General features: G+C 40.2%; 1 protein-coding gene across 1 annotated transcript in view; it reads right to left on the reverse strand.

Annotated features, from left to right (window-relative positions):
• Diaph2 (diaphanous related formin 2) overlaps positions 1-20307 on the reverse strand; it is an 826225-nt gene extending 805918 nt beyond the window's left edge. Inside the window, exons 1-2 of the mRNA XM_048336944.1 lie at positions 20084-20307; positions 19730-19912 (exon numbers count right to left, since the gene is read on the reverse strand). Coding sequence (XP_048192901.1) covers positions 19730-19861 — 132 coding nt within the window. The 5' untranslated portion in view covers positions 19862-19912; positions 20084-20307. The remainder of the gene's footprint in view (positions 1-19729; positions 19913-20083) is intronic.
• Positions 20308-21214: the final 907 nt, after the last annotated feature.

Raw genomic sequence — 21214 nt, forward strand, 5'->3', positions numbered from 1 at the left:
CTCAAGGACAGCACCTAGGCCGTGAATTCAAGCTCAAAGACTGACACAAAAACAAAAAATAAAATAAAATAAAAATACATACATAAAATAAAAATAAAGTAAAATCTATGCCACCATCTAGATGTGACAGTACACAACTGTAATTCCAGCCCTCAGAAGGCTTTAGCAAAAGGATTGTCAGGCACTACACCAGCCTACACTATAGACTAGACCCTAGCTCAAAGATAAAAGGAGTAATAATAAGAATAATAAGCAAATAAAATAAAATCCATATAGATGAGGGATTAAAATTGACCTGTATGAACAGCTGTTTGGATCCAGAAGTGAGCAAAAGGAAAATAAGCTTGTGAACTCATTTAGATAAGAATGAATATTTCATAGGTGTCAGAAATGAGGGAAGTGATAAGTTTACAACTATAGATTTGATAAGAGTCCAGAATGTGGCAGGTTTGTGGTAGTACAAAAGAAGATGAAAATAAACGTAGGGAAAGTCAATAATACAAATGATACTTCCTTGAAAATGCCTGAGGAGGAACCAGTACTTTTTCACACTTCATAAACAAAAACTCCTAAAATGTAAAAAGCAAGGTTCCCTTCATCTTCCAGATATTTCTCAATCTTGTCATTCTGGGCTTAGTCATTTTTGTTGGGGGTGGGATGATGCTAAGTCTTGTAGGACCTCAAGAAGCATCCTGGCCTCTTCTCACTAGATGCTAGTAGCACCCTCCCCCAAATTGTGAGATTGATTGAAACTATCTCCCAGTGTTCTCTGGGAAGTAAAACTGTTATCCACTGAGAACCATTGGTGTCAAGACAAAGAACAAACTTTAGGTTAAGTTAAGTTAAAATCAAGAAAGATATAAAATGCCAGGCATAGTGGTTCATGCCTATAGTTACTCAGGAGGCAGATATCAGAAGGATGACAGTTCAAAATCTGTCCAGACAAAAAGTTTGAGAGACCCCCGTCCCCAAATCTGAACCAATGAGTAGCTGGCTGGGTAGGTGCCTGTCATCTCAACATGGAAATCGAAAATAGGAGGATGAGGGACCAGGCTGACCTAAGCACAAATGTGGACTCTATTCAAGAAATATCTGAAGCATAAAAGGACCAAGGGTAGTTCAAGTGATAGTCTGTTTGGTAAATGCAAGGCCAAGTTCAAACCCAGTACCAACAAAGAAAAAAAGAAAAGCGGAAGGAAGAAAGGGTGGGAGGGAAGAAGGCAAGAAGACATGAGAGAGGAAGTAAGAGAATGAGGGAGTGGGTAAGATCAGGGACAGCACCCTAGCCCCGAGTTCAAGCGTCAAAACCAGTACCCCCCTCATCAAAAAATAGGAATATTTACCTGACATAGGTGGCTCATGCCTGTACAGTTCAAAGCCAGCCAAAGCAGGAAAGTGCATGACACTCTTATTTCCAATTAATCACCCAAAGGCCAGAAATGGAGCTGTAGCTAAAGTGGCAGAATGCAAGCTTTGAACGATAAAACTCAAGGATGGCACCCAGGCCCAGAGTTCAAGACCCAGGACCAACACAATTTTTTTGCTATGTGGCAGGAAGCACTATCACTGCCAGTCACAGACCTGAGCTCTTGAGGGGTCAGCTAGAATCCTGCCCTTACTGTGGCACACTTTGGACACCCAGGGGCTCACCGGCCACATTGGCCTCTGCCTGAGCTTTAATAGAGTGTGCCAACACAATTTTTTTTGTCAGTTGTGGGGCTTGAACTCTTTGCCTGGCACCATCCCTGAGCTCTTCAGCTCAAGACTAGTGCTCTACCACTTGAGCCACAGTGCCACTTAAGGAATATTTTTAAGTAGATGTTTAACATTTTCAAAAGTCAATCTGCTCGGGCTGGGGATATGGCCTAGTGGCAAGAGTGCTTGCCTCGTATACATGAGGCCCTGGGTTCGATTCCTCAGCACCACATACACAGAAAATGGCCGGAAGGGGCGCTGTGGCTCCAGTGGCAGAGTGCTAGCCTTGAGCAAGAAGAAGCCAGGGACAGTGCTCAGGCCCTGAGTCCAAGCCCCAGGACTGGCCAAAAAAAAAAAAGTCAATCTGCTCAATTACCACCTTCCCTATCAGGTCTCTCCTGAGTGCTTAAGACATTGTCCATCTTTTAGTTCATACTATACATAGTTCAAGAAACAAAGAAATTGTAACAAACATAGAAAAGAAAAAAATGATTAGTGATCAAATTACCATGATGTCCCTTGAAAACAATGCACACATATTATGACTCACTTAAAATAATCTAAGTGCCAGGCATGATGGTGAGAGTTCAAGGCCAGTCTTGGGCTACACAGTGAGACCCTGTCTCAAAAAATAAAGGCAAAAATTAAATGTTGGTGATTATAAATGCCGAATATCCCAATTCCAGGCTCTAGGCATCTACTGATAATAACCTTGATCTCCTTTACCTATCGAATTTAGTTGTCAATAAAAGCCTCCCTGTTAATTTGAGGAGGAATGATGTAGAAAGCTGACAGAACCAAAACTCAAACTACATTATGTACTTCCATATTATTGGGCACTCAAGCCCAGTTAAGTCTTCTATTACTTGTCACTCGTCACCACAAAAATAGTAACAATGCTTTCTACAGAATATTTTTTTTAAGAGCATTTGGCTGACTACACCACACTTTTATAGCAGCCAATCTTCAGGCAAGGCAGACACAGGAAGCAGCAGGAGAAGGTAGGTGGTTCTTGGCACTGTCCTAAACAAGAAACAATACATAAAGTGTAACAAGAGACAGCATTAAACCGCAGCAGTTTTACTTCACATAAAAAAGCTCGCAAATAAACAGAAGAAGGGGTGGAGGTGAAAAGAAAAAGCAACTCAAGAGACGACATAGGTAGCAGGACCTTCCATGGAACTTGATCATAATTTCCAGAAATGCTGGGGGGGGGGGGGAACAAAGGGAGAGAGAGACAGAGACAGAGACAGAGACAGAGAATCAGTAACAGTAATAGAGGGAACTTTGTGGTAACCATTCAATTACTTAATAACGGCTGGATTGCTATTTTTGAGAACTGTGCTCAAATAGCATTAAAATCCCAGCCACATCATGTCTGTACTGCTAGCTTATTTCTAGCAAGTGGTTATGCATATACCCCACTGTTTCATGGCAGTAATTCAAAGACTTTTATTCTTTCCGTTTGTTACTAGTACAAAAATGAATGGCCCCTGTCTTCTAATTTGTATGTAAGCACAGTTCCAATGGTGGCTAGGCCACCCAGCACGTGTGTGCAGGGCCAGTAGATCGCCAGGCTCATTAAAGCTACCCCAAAGTTTAGGCTCTTAGGCAATACAGAAAATTATGGTTAAAAACATGGATTTGCTAGTTTCTCTGGGCTTGAAAGCCAAATTCACCACTGTATTTCCTTAGGCAAATTACTGATCTGCTCAGGGCCTTTTTTAAAAAAAATCACACATGAACTGATTACTATGAGATGAAATGAATGAAGGCAACTGAACATCAAACTTAGAACATACCAGTATATGCTTACTGGGTATGCTAAGGGTTTCACACAAGGTATTTGCATGGGCCTCGCCCTTTCCTTTCTTTTCTTTTTGCTGTTGTCATGGGCCTTGAAATCAGGGCCTGGGTGCTGCCCCTGAGCTCTTTTTTGCTCCAGGCTCTACCACTTTAAGCTATAGCACCACTTCTGGCTTTCTGGATGTTAACTGGGGTAAGTCTAGAAGGCTTTCCTGTCCAGACTGGCTTTGAATCACAATCCTCAGATCTCAGCTGTGTGAGTAGACAGGATTACAGGCATGAGCCGCTGACACCGGACTATCTTTCTTTTTGCAATAGCAAGCAATCTTGAGGATAAAGTAATAGCTCCCCATCCCAGAAAAGAACAAGCTTTTCACTATAAGAGTGTCTTGTCTCCCAAACTCAGTCGTACAAGACAAATTATGGTCTGCATAAGCCCTTTCCCTGGTCTAGACCGAGAGACCCAAAACCCTAGGGAACCCATGTCAAGTGGGTATTATGTTTATTGCTTTCACAATAAATAATGAATTGTCCTTTTCCACAATTATCCATGACCTGATGGAAATAGTGTAAGTACCCAGATTCTCCACATATGTATGTAAAACACTTGCAAAATCAACCTACAATATTGTGTATTACTGACAATCTCCTCTGTGACGCTTGTGTACTGTACTTGATCACTGAACCAAGCCAAACACCTGCGGTCTTGGATTCCCTAGAACAGATTACATTGCGCTACACACTCTGTACAGTGTGTGCTTGCAAGAATGTTGCTGTGGCCCTCACTGAACTCCACAAAGTCTAATCTCCAGACATATGACAGGAAGGTTAGCTAGAATATTCACTCTTTACCATTTCAGCCTTAAACAATCATTTTTCATAATTCAACTGAAATCCAGATGTCATGTATTTATGTTAGGGCAGATTCCTTACAGTTCTCAATAACCTTTGACTCTTGATATGTCAAAGCTCAATGGAGCCTTGTAGATCATCCATTTCAACTCCCTTATTTTATAGAATAAACTGACAGCCAAAAAGAAGACAAATTGACTTGTCCAGCATTGCATTGTTAAAAAATTAGTGAGCTCATTTCTATATAACCTTTTAAATAACCAGAAACAAACTCAAAACAAAAGTTACATATCTTATTCAACTTATTTCAATCCAGTAGTTTACAAACTATTTTCAAATTCAACCAAATACATGTACAGTCTTTATTCTGAATAATTACTTATTTATTGTCAAAGTGATGTACAGTTTCATACTGTAAGGCAGTGGGTACATTTCTTGTACAATTTGTTACCTCCTCCCTTATTTCCCCCCTTCTCCTTTTCCCTCTCCCCCCACATGTACAGTCTTAAAAATATGAAATGTTTGGGCTGGGAATGTGTTAGGGTGCTTGCCCAGCATGCATGAAGCCCTGGGTTCGATTCCTCAGCACCACATATACAGAAAAAGGCAAAAGTGGCACTGTGCTTCAAGTGGTAGAATACTAGCCTTGAGCAAAAAGAAGCTTAGGGACAGTGCCCAGGCTCTGAGTTCAAGCCCCAGCCAATATTTCTCGGTGCAGATGGCTTACAACTATAGTCCTACATATTCAGGATACTGAGACTGAGCATTGTGCTTTGAAGTCATCCCAGGCAAGATACTACCAAAAAGCTGGAAGTGCACCTGTGGCTCAAGTGGTAGAGCACCAAGCTTGAGCAAAAGAGCTAAGGGAGTACAACTAGGCCCTGAATTCAAGCCCCAGGAGTATTGTAGGTATGTGTGTGTGTGCATGCGCTCATGCACACACTATTCAAAATACAATTTCTATTAGTTCATATCAATTCAACTGGTATGTATGTGAGAAATGCTTCTAACTAAATCTATCACATTCACTCACCAATACCAATCCTTCTATACTGATAATATTCATGAAAAACAGTAAGAAATGACAAAGGACAAAATGACCTTCAGCTTTAGACACACTGAAGTGGTACCAGATTATTCAAAGGGAAGGACGAGACAAGGTTGAAAGCAGGAATTTGTAACATAAAATAATAACACACTTTCACCGACAATTAGCAAGAACAGGTAGGAAAAGTGTAGCAAATTGGGTCCAAAGCCGTGTACAATTACTACTTTAAAGTGTAACTAATATCTCAATATCATTTTATACAATGATATGACCACTTAAAATGAAGGATTGGGTCTCAGGCCAAGTCACTTTATACAAAAATAGAGAAAATGGATCCCACAGAAATTTGTGAAAATTACTTGATGAAGCAAGTAGAGATTGTATGGAAGAAGTCTTAGTATTTAGTTGACAAAATATGGACAAACCTTGCTTTAGTAAAAACAAAGACAGGAAAAATCCAAAACACCCAGCATAGATAAAATCTAGACCTTTTATGTTTTCTCTTTTTTTTTCGGCATCATAAACTTATTCTTCCTTTTAATAGCTTGTTTTGAGACCATTAGCTACTCAACCAAAGGGGGAGAAAGGCAGTGCCAATACACAACAAAGCTGTGAGGGAAGCCTAAGTAAAGGTTATTTTTGCTCTCAAATGTTTTATGTACACACTGACTCTTCTGTAAAACATTGATTTTGTAATGTGAGGTACCAGACTGAACAGCATACCAGAAGAAATGCCTCTGTCCATTTGTTTTAACCCATGTTGAGGTTTTATATGTTCTTGTCTTGTATTATAGGCAGCATAAAGGAAAATAAATTAAAGTCATGACAAAGACTTCAAAAAAGGCAGCTATGTTCATATTATTTATGACTATGTGAACCAAGAATGTCAAGAAACTTACTGGAAGATGAGAAGAAAGGGAGAAGCCTTCACAAGAGAAGGCAATTAGCATACGGAACCTCCAAGCCTAGCTCCTCAAGGACACAGCCATGTGCATGTGAGGATTTCAATAATTCAGAAGCTAATGGAAGCTGGTGCAGTGGTTCACACCTGTAATCCCAGGTACTTAGGTTGCAGAGATTGGGAAGATCGTGGTTCAAGCTTGATTGGGAGGTGGGAACGTGAGTTCACAAAGCCCCCATCTCAACCAATAAAAGCCAGCCGGGCACAGTACCACACCGCACAGGAAGCATAAATACTGTCCAGGCAATCTAAGGGATAAATGTGAGAATCTATCTCTAATATAATTAAAGCAAAAAGATGGGGGGGTGACTCATTTGGTAGAAGACATGGCTAGATACTCAAGTATGAGGCACTAAATTCAATACTGAGGGGGAAAATCCTTCTCTAAAGAAATTAAATTCTTCTCTAAGAAATTAAATTATGTCCTTTGCTTACTGAATTTCCCATCTAGTATGAGAATAAAATCCATCAAGTTTTAAATGCAGTCAAAATCCCACACAGGACTTTGTGTGAATTAGAAAAGGTGACCCAAGAAGACATTGTCCTGGGACTAGTACATCATCCTTTAATATGCTTAGCAGGGTCCAATCCATGTACTGGCCTTGGTGTAGTATTATCCATATATGGCATTCAAGTTCAAAGTATGAACAGCCTACACTAGATCGTGCTATCTACATAAACAATCTTCCTAAACAGCTCCAGCCAGAATAACATGCTATTAAATGTTTAAGGTTTTCCCAGTAATTTATTTCAAAGCACATAAAAACAGCTCTTCCATAACTTCCCTTCCTTGAGCAAAACAAAAGAGAGAATGCCAGCTGTCATTCCAACAATTAACAAATTATCTCTCATCTCCCAGTTTTGAGGGAAATTGCCCACCTAACTAGTTCAAGAAATGGTTATCCAAGAAGTTGGATTCACCAAAATAGAGAAATGATAGTGCCAACACCATCCAGAACAATGACTGTATTAAGTTGTTGTCTGGAAAGTAGCAGTTATGCAATTCCTTTAGCAAGTCTGTGTGAAGTTGATGTCTCATATTCACCCACTCCACCCATCCCCAGCTGCATCACCTCATTAGCACAGCCCATTTTTCAAAATCATGAGCCAAGAGTTTTGAGTTATTTGCAAAGATTTATTCACCCAGTCATCCAGCCTCCCTAACCTAAAGTTTACCAAAGTGGATAAAAAAGCAAGTGCGAACTTGGTAATTCTTTGAAAATAAAGCTAGAGCTTGTAACATGAAATTAACTGTTGTACGAATGTATTAGTTACTAGAATCGTGTGTGTGTGTGTGTGTGTGTGTGTGTGTGTGTGTGTGTGTACCAATCATGAGACATGAACTAAAGGTGGGGCACGTTTTTGTCCAAGGCTAGTGCTCCACCACTTGAGCCAAAGCTTCAAGTCCAGATTTCTGATAGCTAATTGGAGATTAGCATTGCATGGACTTTCCTGCCCCCACTGGCTTTCAACCGCAAAATCCCCAGATCTCAACCTCCTGAGTAGCTAGGATTCAGGTCTAAGTCAGTGTGATGCCAGCTTGAATCTCCCCCAACCCTCGGTCCTGGAGCTTGAACTCAGGGCCTAGGTGTTATCCCTGAGCTTCAAGACTACCACTCTACCACTTGAGCCACAGCTCCACTTCCAGCTTTTTCTGAGTAGTTTAGTGGAAATAAGTCTCACTAACTTTCCTGTCTGGGCTTGCTTCAAACCATGATGCTCAGATCTCAGCCTCTTGAATAGCTATGATTACAGGCATGAGCCACAGGCACCTGGCTTGAATCGTTTATTTAGAGATCTCAAGAATGCTTTTTCCTTTGGCCCAACTGTATATATTTCCCTAAGGGTAGAAAAAATCTCACACATAAGTCTTATTCCATCTCACATACTTCAAAGTAAGGAGTGATTGATTAATCTACCAGTAAATGAGAGCTCTTAATTTAGTCTCTTCATACAGCAGACCATAGCTATGTCAAAGAGTCTACACATGTCAAGCCAATTTTTGTGGTTATTTCTACAGACTTCTGAGTTGATGCTTATTAAGTGAAGTATAATAGAATCTATGGAGATCTCAAATAGTATAACCTTTTTAGAAAGACTAGGCCAAAGCCCAACAAAATCAACACAAGGAAATGGGTACATACAAGAGGGGGGGTAGACCCAACAGGAGAGGGTTGAAGAGGGGGAGAATGCAGTCAAGAATTCATTGTATATACCACAGAATTAAGAAAAGTAAGGGAAGGGGTAGGTCGAAGAGGTGAGAATGTTGAAGAGGTGACAATGATCAGCATGCACTATATGTTCTTCTTTTGCTCAAGGCTAGCACTCTATCACGTGAGCCACAGTACCATTTGTGGCTTTTTTATTTATTTCATACTAAGGAATCAAACCCAGGGCTTCACGCATGCTAGGCAAGCACTCTACCACTAAGCCACATTCCTAGCCCCTTAAAATGTAATTTAAAAAAGTAAAGAGTTGCTTTATAGAAATACTTCATGTGAAGCTAGTTGCAACAAGATTTTGCCATTAATTTAAGGCTGTATTTGTTGAATATACATTAATTAGGCACACGAGATTAAAAATCTATTTTTTATCCTAGCACTGGTGACTCACACCTATAATCACAGCTACGCAGAAGGCTGATATCTGAGAACTAAGGTTCAGAGCCCATCCAGCAGACAACACCCTGAGACTCTTATCTCCAATTAACCAGTAAAAGACCTGAAGCAGAAGCATCATTCAGGTGGTAGAACACCAACCTTGTACAGAAAAACATGAAGATCATAAGGCTGACTCAAGACCCATACTGGAGTTCCCACATTGCGCGTGTGCGTGCACACACACAGACACACACACACACACACAAATCTATTTGTGAGGCAATTGAGGATATTTGTTTATGGACTAAGCATTAGAGGACACCAAAATATAAGCTAATTTTTAAACGAGTGACAGCGATTATATTTTTAAGAAATCAGTCATTATCAGAGATGTATGCCAAAGTTTGTAGGAAAAAAATAGTACATCTAGGATTTGATGGTTATACTATTCTCACTATTTTTTAGGATCTGAAATTTTTACAAGTTTTTTTTTACAAAAAAGTCATATTAATTAGTCCTATTTTAAAGAAAAATGTTATCACTTTTACATTTATCTTGGTAACACACCAACAAATTAAAGTATGTGAAAAAAATCTTCTCTAGCGGTATTCTACTTGTATCCATAATACTGTATTAATTAAAATTATATTTTGTTCATTTCCCTACTTTTTTAATTTTTGTATTTATTTGTTGCTCATATATGTATGAATGTGTTTTTTTTTAGGTTTTGTCTCTGTGACTTTTAGAAATAAATATGTTTGGTTAATTTCTCCAAATATTGAATACTTCATTATCAAAATACGGGACTATGACAGAACAAATAACATTAAAAATTCCCACACAATAACTCTCTTCTTAGGTGTGCATCAGACTTGCTAGGTGATTGAGTCGAGAGCTATTTGGAAATAATTTCTTCCTAATGAAATGTGTTGGATTTGTACTGAGGCCTGCCTGACCTGCCTAACCACTGAGAAGCTTCCCACTTGAAACAAGTACCACTTTATAAAGCAATGACAGAAGAGGAAACAAGGAAGTGGCTGATTTGCTGATCTGTATTTGGTAGCAATGTAGCTTATTTTTCCTAAATCAATACTCTGAAACCTTCATGAAACCAAAGGCTGGGTAAATAGTGATGAGTTCAAAATTATGTTTTCTATCTTCTTTTGCCAAAAGAATGGAACAAATATCTTTTGGGCCAGGCTCTATACATACCAAGCAAGCACTAAGACTCAGTAGTGCCTCCTTAAAGTTATCATTGAGACAGAAAAAGAAATTCAACCTGATCAGGCAAATATGTTTTACATGTGCTAATTCATGTAAATAAACATACATTATGCTTGTACTATTTTTAGAGCATCCTGTTTTTTTACAGTGTTCTTTGAGAACAGGTTGGAAAAAATAGTATTTCATTTCAATGACATGCTATTGCTCAAGCTTTGATATTTAAGAGTGAAAGCTAGGTGGAATACAATTACAAAGTGTTCAAAAAAGAACAAAAGAACACAGATTGGACAACTTTTTTACTTTTAGAATCTCTGAAGCATAATGACTCAGTACTATAGATAACTTCTACAACAGAAGTGATAGCTTTGCGATTTATCCCTGTTAGTCTCCTTAATACACTGTGACTCAGTTTCCTTATTTGTACAACAATAAGCTCCCTGACAAATGTCAGAGACCTAGAGAAAGTTTTTTTGTTGCTGTTGTTTCTGTTATTATAAAGGTGATATACAGTGAGATTACAGCTACCTACATCAGGGAATGAATACATTTCTTTTTGAGCAATGTTAGCCTAGTCAAAATTTTATTTTCTTAACAAAAACTGTGAATGCCTCAAATTGATGAACTGAAAGAAAAAGCTAATCTGGTTTTAAAATTACAAGCCAGGCACCCCTGTAATCCTAGCTACTCAGGAGGCCGAGACCTGAGAAACTCAGTTCAAAGACAGCCTAGGCAGAAAAATCTAAGAGACTCTGATACTCAGCAAAAAACCTCAAAGTGGAGGCACTCAAAGCTCAAGTGGTAGATCACCAGCAATGGGGAAAAAAGCTAAGTCAATTGAGAGAGAGAGGCCTTGAGTTCAAGCTCTAGTATCAGCACTCCAAAATAAACACATGCTCTCTTTCCCTCTTTCTCTCTTCTTCCTTCCCCTCTATCTCCCCACACCTCCATCTTGTGTGGGCTGGCAGTTTGCTCTCCCCTCAATAAACTTTTTCTGCCTGAAAAAAAATACAGACATACAAAAAAATTCCAGTGAAAAAAATTAAGCTCACATATTTATTCAAGAGAATTATTAGCAAAACAGAGAAGGTATAAGCTTCCACATGGTCAAATGGATTTGAGGAGAGAACACCCAATCAACATGAGCAGATTGCGATACACTGCACAACAATCATGCTAGAGGAATTAAATGGCAAGAAATATGGCCCTCAGCTCTTTTCTTTCTTTTCTTCTATTGCATTATTAGGAACTGAACTCAGGGCCTGGAGCTCTATCACTTGAGCCATTCCTCGAGTTTCCCCTACTTTCTTTTTGTTGTGTTGCAATTTTTGCTTTTGTTTCTATTTTTTGCAGTGATGCAAATGAGATGGCAAGCTTCAGGAATGGTAGGCCAGTGCTCTACCACTGAGCTATATTCCCAGCTCTATAAACTTATCTGTTTTTGGTAATATAAGTGATTAATTATAATGTTCCTTATTTGTATAAGATGATAGAAGTTCTTAAATGTGTTTTCATTCATTACTGCATTTTATCGTAACCTTGCTAGCAAAAATCAAGCTTAGCAAAGTGTCAGGCACCTGTTGCTCCAGATACTCAATAGAGTTGCCTAAGCACGGAAGCCTAAGGCTGTGAAACTTGCTCTAAAATTCAGTCAAGTGCCAGTAGCTCTTGCCTATAATTCTAGATACTCAGGAGGATGAGATCTGAGGATCAAGGTTTGAAGCCAATAAGGGCAGGAAGACTGTGATACCCTTATCTCCAAGTAACCACCAGAAAAGCCAGAAGTGGAGTTGTGCCTCAAGTGGTAGAGTACTAGCCTTGAGGAACAAAATCTCAGAGGGCACCTAGACCCTCAGTTCAAGTCTCAGAACCATGTCAAAAAAAAGGAGTAGAGGCATGGAATAGTTGAGATGCAGGGTTGCATCTATAGAAATACCAGGTACGAGCAACTCATACTTGTAATTCTATTGAGTTACTTGGGAGGCTGAGAATGGGAAGTTCTTGATACAAGGCTAAGCCCAGGCATTACACATAACTTCTGTACAGAGGGAAGCTCTATGCAGTGACATGAGCCTGTCATCCCAGCAATGACTGGAAGCCTACAAATAGGCTGACCACAGTTCAGGCATGCTTTCAAGTAAGGAAATAAGACCTTATCTGAAGGATGACTAGGACAAAAACTGAAACTACGGCTTAAGAGGTAGAAAACCTACCTGGCAAGGAAGCCCTGAGTGTAATTCCAGTACAAACAAGCAAATTAGTCAGGGGACATAATCTCTGTCTTGCAGATATTAATCAGAAAGCTTAAACTTCTGATGTTAAATGCTAAGCAGAGATTGCAAACAAAAGAAAAGAAACTAGAAACTGGGGTTCTACAATCTGTATTCTCTTGCCAATATTTTGAGTCTCCTACTAATAACAGAAAAATGTTACTTAGCTCAGTTTTTGTACTGTTTCTCTACATGGAAGTTCAAGCTCTGGAGGTTAAAAGAATGCAAAGTCAGGGTGTGGTGAGTTCTCATGGCCCTGAAAGAGTTGTGTGAATTTCAGAGGCTGAAATCTGAGAATGGAGGTTGTCAAACAAGCCCATGTGAGGCTTTTATCTTCAATTAACTAACACAAAGCCAGAAATAGGTGTGACTCAAGTAGTAGAGAAAAAAAAAAGCAGAGTATTAATCCCTATAGACAGACAAAGAGAGAGAGGAAGGGAGGGGGAGAGATGGGGGAAGAGGGAGAGAAAGAGAGAGGGAGAGAGGGAGAAGGAGAGAAAGAGGAGACTGGGGCAGAAATGCACAAATAGATTCATTTGATACAGTACATATCCTAAGAAAAAGGATGGCATAAAAACATTAACTATGTGTCAGAGGCATGGCTCAAGTGATATAGTGCTGCTTAGTAAACTTTTGGCCCTGAGTTCAAACTCCAGTATCCCCATTCCCTCAAAAAGATCTTTTTTAAAACAAAAACCATGTCCAACAATGTATACCTTCAATACATCTGGCCTATACGGAACAATTCTTCAGTCAGTAATAATTTATTAAGTTACTTTGCATATAAATGCAAGCCTGCCACATTTTTTAGAATAAACAAAAAAGGACCCTTTCCCAGAAGCACTTGAAAATCTCTGTAGAGACAAGATGAATGTATAACTTGAAATCCACCATGGCCAAGAGCCCCCAGTAACTTGAAGTAACCAATGAATGTCTAATGGAAAAAAGAAAATATTGATGTTGGAGTGGGCTTATATAATGGGGTTAGACATAGTAAAGAGAAACATGGGGAACATGGCAGACACAGTGAGGAGAGCAATAGTGGGGCAGCAGGAGACAGCTACAGAGAAACATGAGCTGGTAGGTGGATGAATACATGAGCAGCAACTGAAATGCAGGTCCCTAACTTCTGTGTCCAAGCTGGAATATTCTCTAAGACATTCTCCATTCCCAACAAGATACAACATCTTGTTGCCTTTTGTTTTTCTTTTGTTGGGGGAGTCAGTATGGGCCTTGAATTGAGGGCAAAGCAAGCCATGCCCTCCCACCCCTACCCAGTCAACTATCTGATCGGGGAATGCTCTTGTTTTAATCTTTTGAAGCACTTACTCTCCTTTCCAAAGTTAACTGTAATTTTGTAACATGACATAGAACCATCCATTGTGATTTGGCCTTGACTCTTTTCTGACAGACCCACTCCCATATTTTGTTGCACTTGTATCTTGGACAACATTTGACCTTCCAAGATAGAATGACTTTCCTCTTCAACTAATGCCCTATTATTCAAGGCTCAGAGCAAAATGATACATTTGTCTCTTACATCACTCAAGCATTCAGTGTCACCTACAGGTCTATGCATGTTTTTGTTTGTTTGTTTGTTAGGGGAGTACTGGTTCTGGGGCTTGAATGTGGCCTGGGCTCTGTCTGAGATTCTTTTGCTCAAAGCTAGTGCTCTACCACTTGAGCCATAGCTCTACTTCCAGATTTTTTTTATTTTGTAGTTTATTGGCCATAAGAGTCTCACAGACTTTCTTGCCCATGCTGGCTTTTAACTGTGATCCTAATATCTCAGCCTCCTGAGTAGCTAGGAATACAGGTGTAAGCCATGGGTGCCAGGCCCTGCATGGTTTTTACAGCACTATCCTCTGTGACTTCCTACAATAACTTAATATACTGACCCTTAATAATCAACTTTGCTTGTGTCTCACCATGACCATCTTTACTTGGGACATTTTATCTTACTATGTAGCTCAGGTTGGCCTTAAAATCCTTCTGTCTCTGTGCTCAGGATATTGGAATTACAGGTGTGTAACTCTATGCCCAACTGAACTCTGAGCATCCTTACATCACCATCCTGTAGAGCAACACCTATCATGTAGTATGTACAAAATAAACATGCTGAATAAATGAAATCATTGTTCTTAGAACCTAATATCTAGAATCAAAACACTATTCACCTAAATCTAAATGAATAATCAAATGCTATAGAAGATACATAATAACCAGAAAATTATCTTGTTATTCCTAGTCAGTAATTTAACATTACTGCCTGTCTGTCTGTGTGTGTACCCATGTGCGTATGGTGTTAGTTTAATAGTGGCTTCTTTTAATGACTAAGTCACTAAATATGGAAGATTCAAGATGAAGTTCCTTCAGAACACTTCTAGAGCTCTCTTATTCAATTTAACAAAATAGAAGTCCATTCTTGACACCAAATTACTAATCTACAAGTCACACTGTTTGATGGTTTATTACAATCTGGGTCTAGCTAGCTAGTTACATAAAATCCAAAACTCAACTACTAATGCATGATTTAAAACGCAATGAATCCAAGACAGGCTCATCTTCTTCTTTTCAAAATACCACACTAAACAATACCCATTAATATCCCAACACCATTCTTTAATGAAATAGAGGAAGCAATCCAGAAATTCATATGGAACAATAAAAGACCTAGAATAGCAAAAACACTCCTAAGCAGAAAGAACAGTGCTGGAGGAATTACAATACCCAACTTCAAGCTGTATTATAAAGCTATAGTAATAAAAACAGCTTGGTATTGGCACCGGAACAGGCCTGAAGACCAATGGAACAGAATTGAAGACCCAGAATTGAACCCACAGAACTACGCCTACTTAATCTTTGATAAAGGAGCTAAAACAATAGTATGGAAGAAAGATAGCCTCTTTAACAAGTGGTGCTGGCAAAACTGGCTCAACACATGCAACAAACTAAAACTAGATCCTTATATATCACCCTGCACCAAAAGAAATTCCAAATGGATTAAAGACCTTGAAATCAAAACAGGCACCCTGAAAACACTAAAGGAAGGAGTAGGAGAAACACTTGGGCTCCTTGGCACAGGACAGAACTTCCTTAACAAAGACCCTGAAAGGCTACAAATCAAAGAAAGGTTGGACAAATGGGACTGCATCAAACTGCAGAGCTTCTGCACGGCAAAGGACATAGCTCGCAAGATAAACAGAAAGCCCACAGACTGGGAGAAGATCTTTACCGGCCATTCAACAGACAAAGGCCTCATCTCAAAAATATATGCAGAACTAAAAAAATTACCTTCTTCCAAAACAAAACCGCAAAGAACCAATAGCCCCCTCATCAAGTGGGCTAAAGACTTACAAAGAAACTTCTCTGATGAGGAAATGAGAATGGCCAATAGACATATGAAAAAATGCTCTACATCACTGGCCATAAAGGAAATGAAAATCAAAACAACATTGAGATTCCATCTCACCCCAGCAAGAATGTCATATATCAAGAAAACTAATAATAACAATTGTTGGAGGGGATGTGGCCAAAAGGGAACCCTACTTCATTGTTGGTGGGAATGTAAACTGGTTCAGCCACTCTGGCAAGCAGTATGGAGATTCCTCAGAAGGCTCAATATAGAACTCCCCTATGACCCAGCAGCCCCACTGTTGGGTATCTATCCAAAAGACCACAAACAAAATCACAGTAATGCCACCAGCACAACAATGTTCATCGCAGCACAATTTGTCATAGCGAGAATCTGGAACCAACCCAGATGCCCCTCCATAGATGAATGGATCAGGAAAATGTGGTACATATACACAATGGAATTTTATGCCTCTATCAGAAAGAATGACATTGTTCCATTTGTAAGGAAATGGAAGGACTTGGAAAAACTTATACTAAGTGAAGTGAGCCAGACCCAAAGAAACATGGACTCTATGGCCTCCCTTATTGGGAATAATTAGTACAGGTTTAGGCAAACCATAGCAGAGCATCACAAGGCCCAATAGCTATACCCTTATGAACACATAAGATGATGCTAAGTGAAATGAATTCCATGTTATGGAAACAATTGTTATACCACAGTTGTAACTACTTTCAACGTCCTATGTGTATGTGTAGTTTCTATTATTGATGATGTTCTTGTATCACCTTCCTATGTTTGTACCTACACTATCTCTGTAATCTTATCTGAGTATATTGGAAACCGCGTTTACTGGTATTGGAAGTAGGAAATTCAAAGGGAATACCAAATTTGAGAGACACAGGGTAAAAAAAGAGAAATAACTACAAAAGCAATACTTGCAAAACTGTTTGGTGTAAGTGAACTGAACACCTGGGGGGGGAGGGAAAGGGGGGGAGGGAGGGGGGCATGAAGGACAAGGTAACAAACAGTACAAGAAATGTATCCAATGCCTAACGTATGAAACTGTAACCTCTCTGTACATCAGTTTGATAATAAAAAATTGAAAAAAAATACCACACTAAAGGTGTGATCACGAGGAAACAGATATGAAGACAATGGAAATGTGTATTAATAAATTTTGATTTAATTAAGATAAACCTATCATTACCGTACTGAAAAACCACTCCAAAAAATTCTAATGCACAGGAAAATGTTGAAGGTATAAATGAAAAAAGTACCTCTCTATAGAAAATATATCTTCATCTCCATTTGTCCAGAAACACAGGAACTAAGTGAAAACAACCAAATTACAAACTTTACAGTTTCAGAATCCATTGTACTAAAGTTTTTCTATGTAGTAGAAATTTTTCTCCTAGTTCATGCTATATATACTTCGTGTGGATAACTTTTTAACCCTAGGAGAGTTTAATTCAGTGTCAACCATCCTGTGGTCCGTGCTGTTTTCCTTCTCTTTTCATGGCTGACCTCCCCTCCCTGGTTTAGAGTAGAATCAAAATTCTTTTACTGCCTTTCTTTGGTATTGCAGCAGCTCTTATCCTTTCTATAGGTGATGGCGCCTTTGAGAAACTAACAAAAGCCCTGAGCCTCAGAAAATAAACACAATTTGTTCTCAAGACAATTGAGAAGTCTAAGAAACAGTAACCCCCACAACCACCTACATAAATAATTTCTGTAGCCATAGGGCTCTCTTTTATAATCCCACACCACAATTCCTTTATACATGCACACATATATGCAATTAAGAACTATTGAAGTGGTTAACATAATAGTTGAAATTACAATAAAACTTCACTAAACTAAACTTTTACTAGCAAAATTTTAAGAGCCCCAGATGAACTGCTGGCTAAAAAAGTTGACAAAATCTTAGTTTTGCCAAATTCTTTGCCTCAAAGTTTGTCATAATGATTTTGTAAGTCTGTTTTTATTAATACTGACACATTTGTTTATACAATCCCAGAAGGTTTAATAGTTTTGCTTGAGGACTAAAACAAACAAAATAAATACACACGTGGTATTAAACTCCTGCATTTAAATTCTTGCTCTATAGTGGCAAGCCATGTTCAACATGGAACAGGGAAGTTAGCTAGGAAGGAAAGTGGCACCAGATCCTAACTGTCCAGTTATCTTGTCAAAAGAAGTAAGATATAAAAGATGAAACCAGACAAATGACCAAAGGGAAGAAAAGAATATACTCAAAGTGTTGTTACTAATAGAGATAAATGCTTAAAATTGTAAAGATTTTGTTGATGTAATGCATTATTTATGGAAACTATCATCTAGCTTTCCTTTTTTATTTTAACTTTTCATTACTGATTAAACCCAAGTTTTAAACTAGGGCAAAAAAAGAACAAAGAATATGTACTCACTGACAATTTTCAAAATTATATCATCAAAATTTAAAAGACATTAAACATTCGAAATTTCAGTCACAAAGGGTAAGTTTGTAAGTTTTATCACCCATTAAACCCATTAACTTTCCACCAGCACAGACAAGTCAAAGAACCCATGACTCAGTTTATTTTTAAATACTAGGTAACCCGACAGTTGGGAGTAAATAAGTTCACAGTGTGCCTCAAGTTTCTTGGAACTTTTGAGACTTGAAATTTGTCATCAAGACCTACTGCAATCAAGCAAAGGAAGGCTGTGTTATCTCCTGAAACAATCATGTTTTGAGCACTGTTTTCCCAACCAGGACAGTCCAGGAATTGAAATGCAAAATAGGAAAGCACACAGTACATGCAGGTCCATACAAATGGCCAGATGCCACAGGAAATGGCTTTCTTTACCTGTGTCTCACCATCTCTATTATAATCCTGTTGCTTCTCAAAACTGAAATCTAGAGACAAGCAACATGTGGCTGGTTAATGCTGCCTGTCTGGCCTAAGAATTTTTAGCTGTGAGTATTGGCAGAATCTGTGCCAGCAAACCCTTTGCTCTCATGCCACCCAAAGTAGAAAGTTTGTAGAAAGAGGAACCCTTTGAACTGATGGGTTGAGGGAACTCTAGTGTTTCCCAATGCAATAGGAGGCCCTATGGATTTCATTGCTCAGTGGGTTTGAGTGGCAGGGAATAGGCTGCTAGCATTGGCTCAGAGCTCTCAGGTCTGGGAACCTGGCACAGTGTGTCCAATGCTTTGAGGCACTGTTAATCAACTGTGTGCAACTACTGTAAGACTATGTCCAGTCCTCCCACACAGTTCACTTGGTGGCACTTAAGCAGCTTTCAATTCCCACGCTCTCCCCCCCTGTCCCCCAGAAATGTTCTTGGGAAAGAACACATGGAGAAAAACCGCACTTAGGCACTTCTACGATTTCTGGTAAAGTCTAACCAAGGGGTGGGGGGCTACGTGGTGTTTCTATCTTGACTTGCATGACTGAGAATGGGCTCAGATTGAAAAGGAAGCTGAGGTTTCCCGCCCCAGACCCAAAGTATTAAGAGGGAAAACACAGCAAGTGACAAGAGGTGAGAGGGAAATGGAATCACTAAAAAAAAAAAAAAAAAAAAGGTTTGTAGCCACAAGTCACAAGTTAAACAAACAACAGCCCTACCCAATACTCTCCGGGACTCGGGGTCTCCCCACGTGGGGGTTAGGGTGTTCTTTTCCCACTATCTCTTGAGCTAGCAAGAGTGAGAAAGGGGTTAAGTAGAGAGAGGGGTTTTCTTCTCCCACGGTGTAAGTGTGCGTTGGCGTGTTTGCTCCTTTTGCGGATCCCGGATTGACAGAGCGAGGTCGCGGTCACTTTTGGGATGCCCCCTCCCCCTCGATTCCCTCCGGTGTTCAACGGTAGACAGGAAAGACCCAGGGATCTCCCTCTCTCCCGGTCCTCCGTGGCTGCCGGGGATTGTGAAATCACTCACCAATTTGGGTTTGTTTTTCGTTTCCTCTTCGTTGGCGGCCCGGTTCCCGGTGCTACGCTTGTTGCTCCGGCCCCCAACGGGTTCCTCACTGCCGCCTCCGGTTCCGGACGCCGCCGCCCCAGGCTGCTCCATCTTTCTCTGGCTCGATCACCTGTACCCTGAAACCCTACGTTGTCCTTCACGGAAGAAAAAAAAAAAGCAGAGAAAGAGAGAGAGAGAGAGAGAGAGAGAGAGAGAGAGAGAGAGAGAGAGAGAGAGAGAGAGAGAGAGAGAGCGAGAGAGAGAGAGAGGAAAAGAAAGAAAGAGAGAGAGAGAAAGAAAGAAAGAAAGAAAGAAAGAAAGAAAGAAAGAAAGAAAGAAAGAAAGAAAGAAAGAAAGAAAAGCCCCTCGGGTGCTCAAGCTGCCCCTCGCTGAGTCGGCAGCGCCTCTTCCTCCTCCTTGGGGAGAGGGTTGTGTGGCCAGGATGCCGCAGATCTCAGGCTCCTGACTTCCACGCACCCACGACGCAACCACGCTTTTGGTTACTACCCGCTGCCAGGGCAAGCCCTGACCTAAACAGCTGCAATTACCAGGATCGCCGCTGCCGCCGCCGTCTGGGCGGTGTTTAGGGGGTGGAGGAAAAGTAGATGCCTATCCCTTTAAGAGGGCCTCCACACACGTGATTCATCAAAGTGCAGGCGACCGGCCGCCCCAGCACTGAAAGCTGCTTCCGACTTGGGGCTGAGCGGGCCTAGGCTACTGAGCATGCCCAGCACCTCGACTAGCTCCTAACTGGGGACTTTCAGCTGTGCTGAAGCACTGATTTTACTTCCTACTAGGGTAATGGAACATGCGAGGGAACTAGCCACGAGAGAGGAGAGGCAGCCCATTTTACAGATGGGGACACTGAGGAGAGGGGAAGATTAGCGTCCACTTTTCCTTGGCGTTGAGACTTGAGTGTCCCCATTCACAGGTTCAGGCCAAAGCGCTTTTCCTAGCAAAGGTCCCCCTTGCGGGAGTGTGGCCATGCTAGGAGCTGTGGGAAGATGTAACTTTAGCCAGGCAAACTGGCAGCCTGTTAGAAAGCCACCCTGAGCTCGGAATCATTGCCCAGACAGATTGTAAGGGTCAAAGTGGAAAGAGTGGGCGCTTCAGTGGCCGTAATTGCGCTGGGACTGAGGAAATACAGCCTGTCCTTTATTCCCAGGCGACCAGCAGGGGAGTACAAACAGCCAGAACCCTCCAACTAATCCTGGCAGTGTCATTAGGCTCTTGAACGAAAGCACAGATTTGAGTTCAGTGGAATAGAGGGCTAACTTTGCTTACTTGATCTAGTTCAAAGATAGAGTTGTTGTGAAGGCTCCATAAGATCACGTGACTTGAAACTTAATTTCTGATATAAATCCCTAGACAAGTGTGGACACCAGAGCAAAGTATGTTGTTTTTAATCCTTGATTATTTTCTTCTCAAAAAGCTTCTCAAGCTTTTTAGGAAAGACTTCTTAAA

Source organism: Perognathus longimembris, chromosome 28 (genome assembly GCF_023159225.1).
Source record: "Perognathus longimembris pacificus isolate PPM17 chromosome 28, ASM2315922v1, whole genome shotgun sequence".
In the NCBI taxonomy this organism is placed as follows: Eukaryota; Metazoa; Chordata; class Mammalia; order Rodentia; family Heteromyidae; genus Perognathus; species Perognathus longimembris.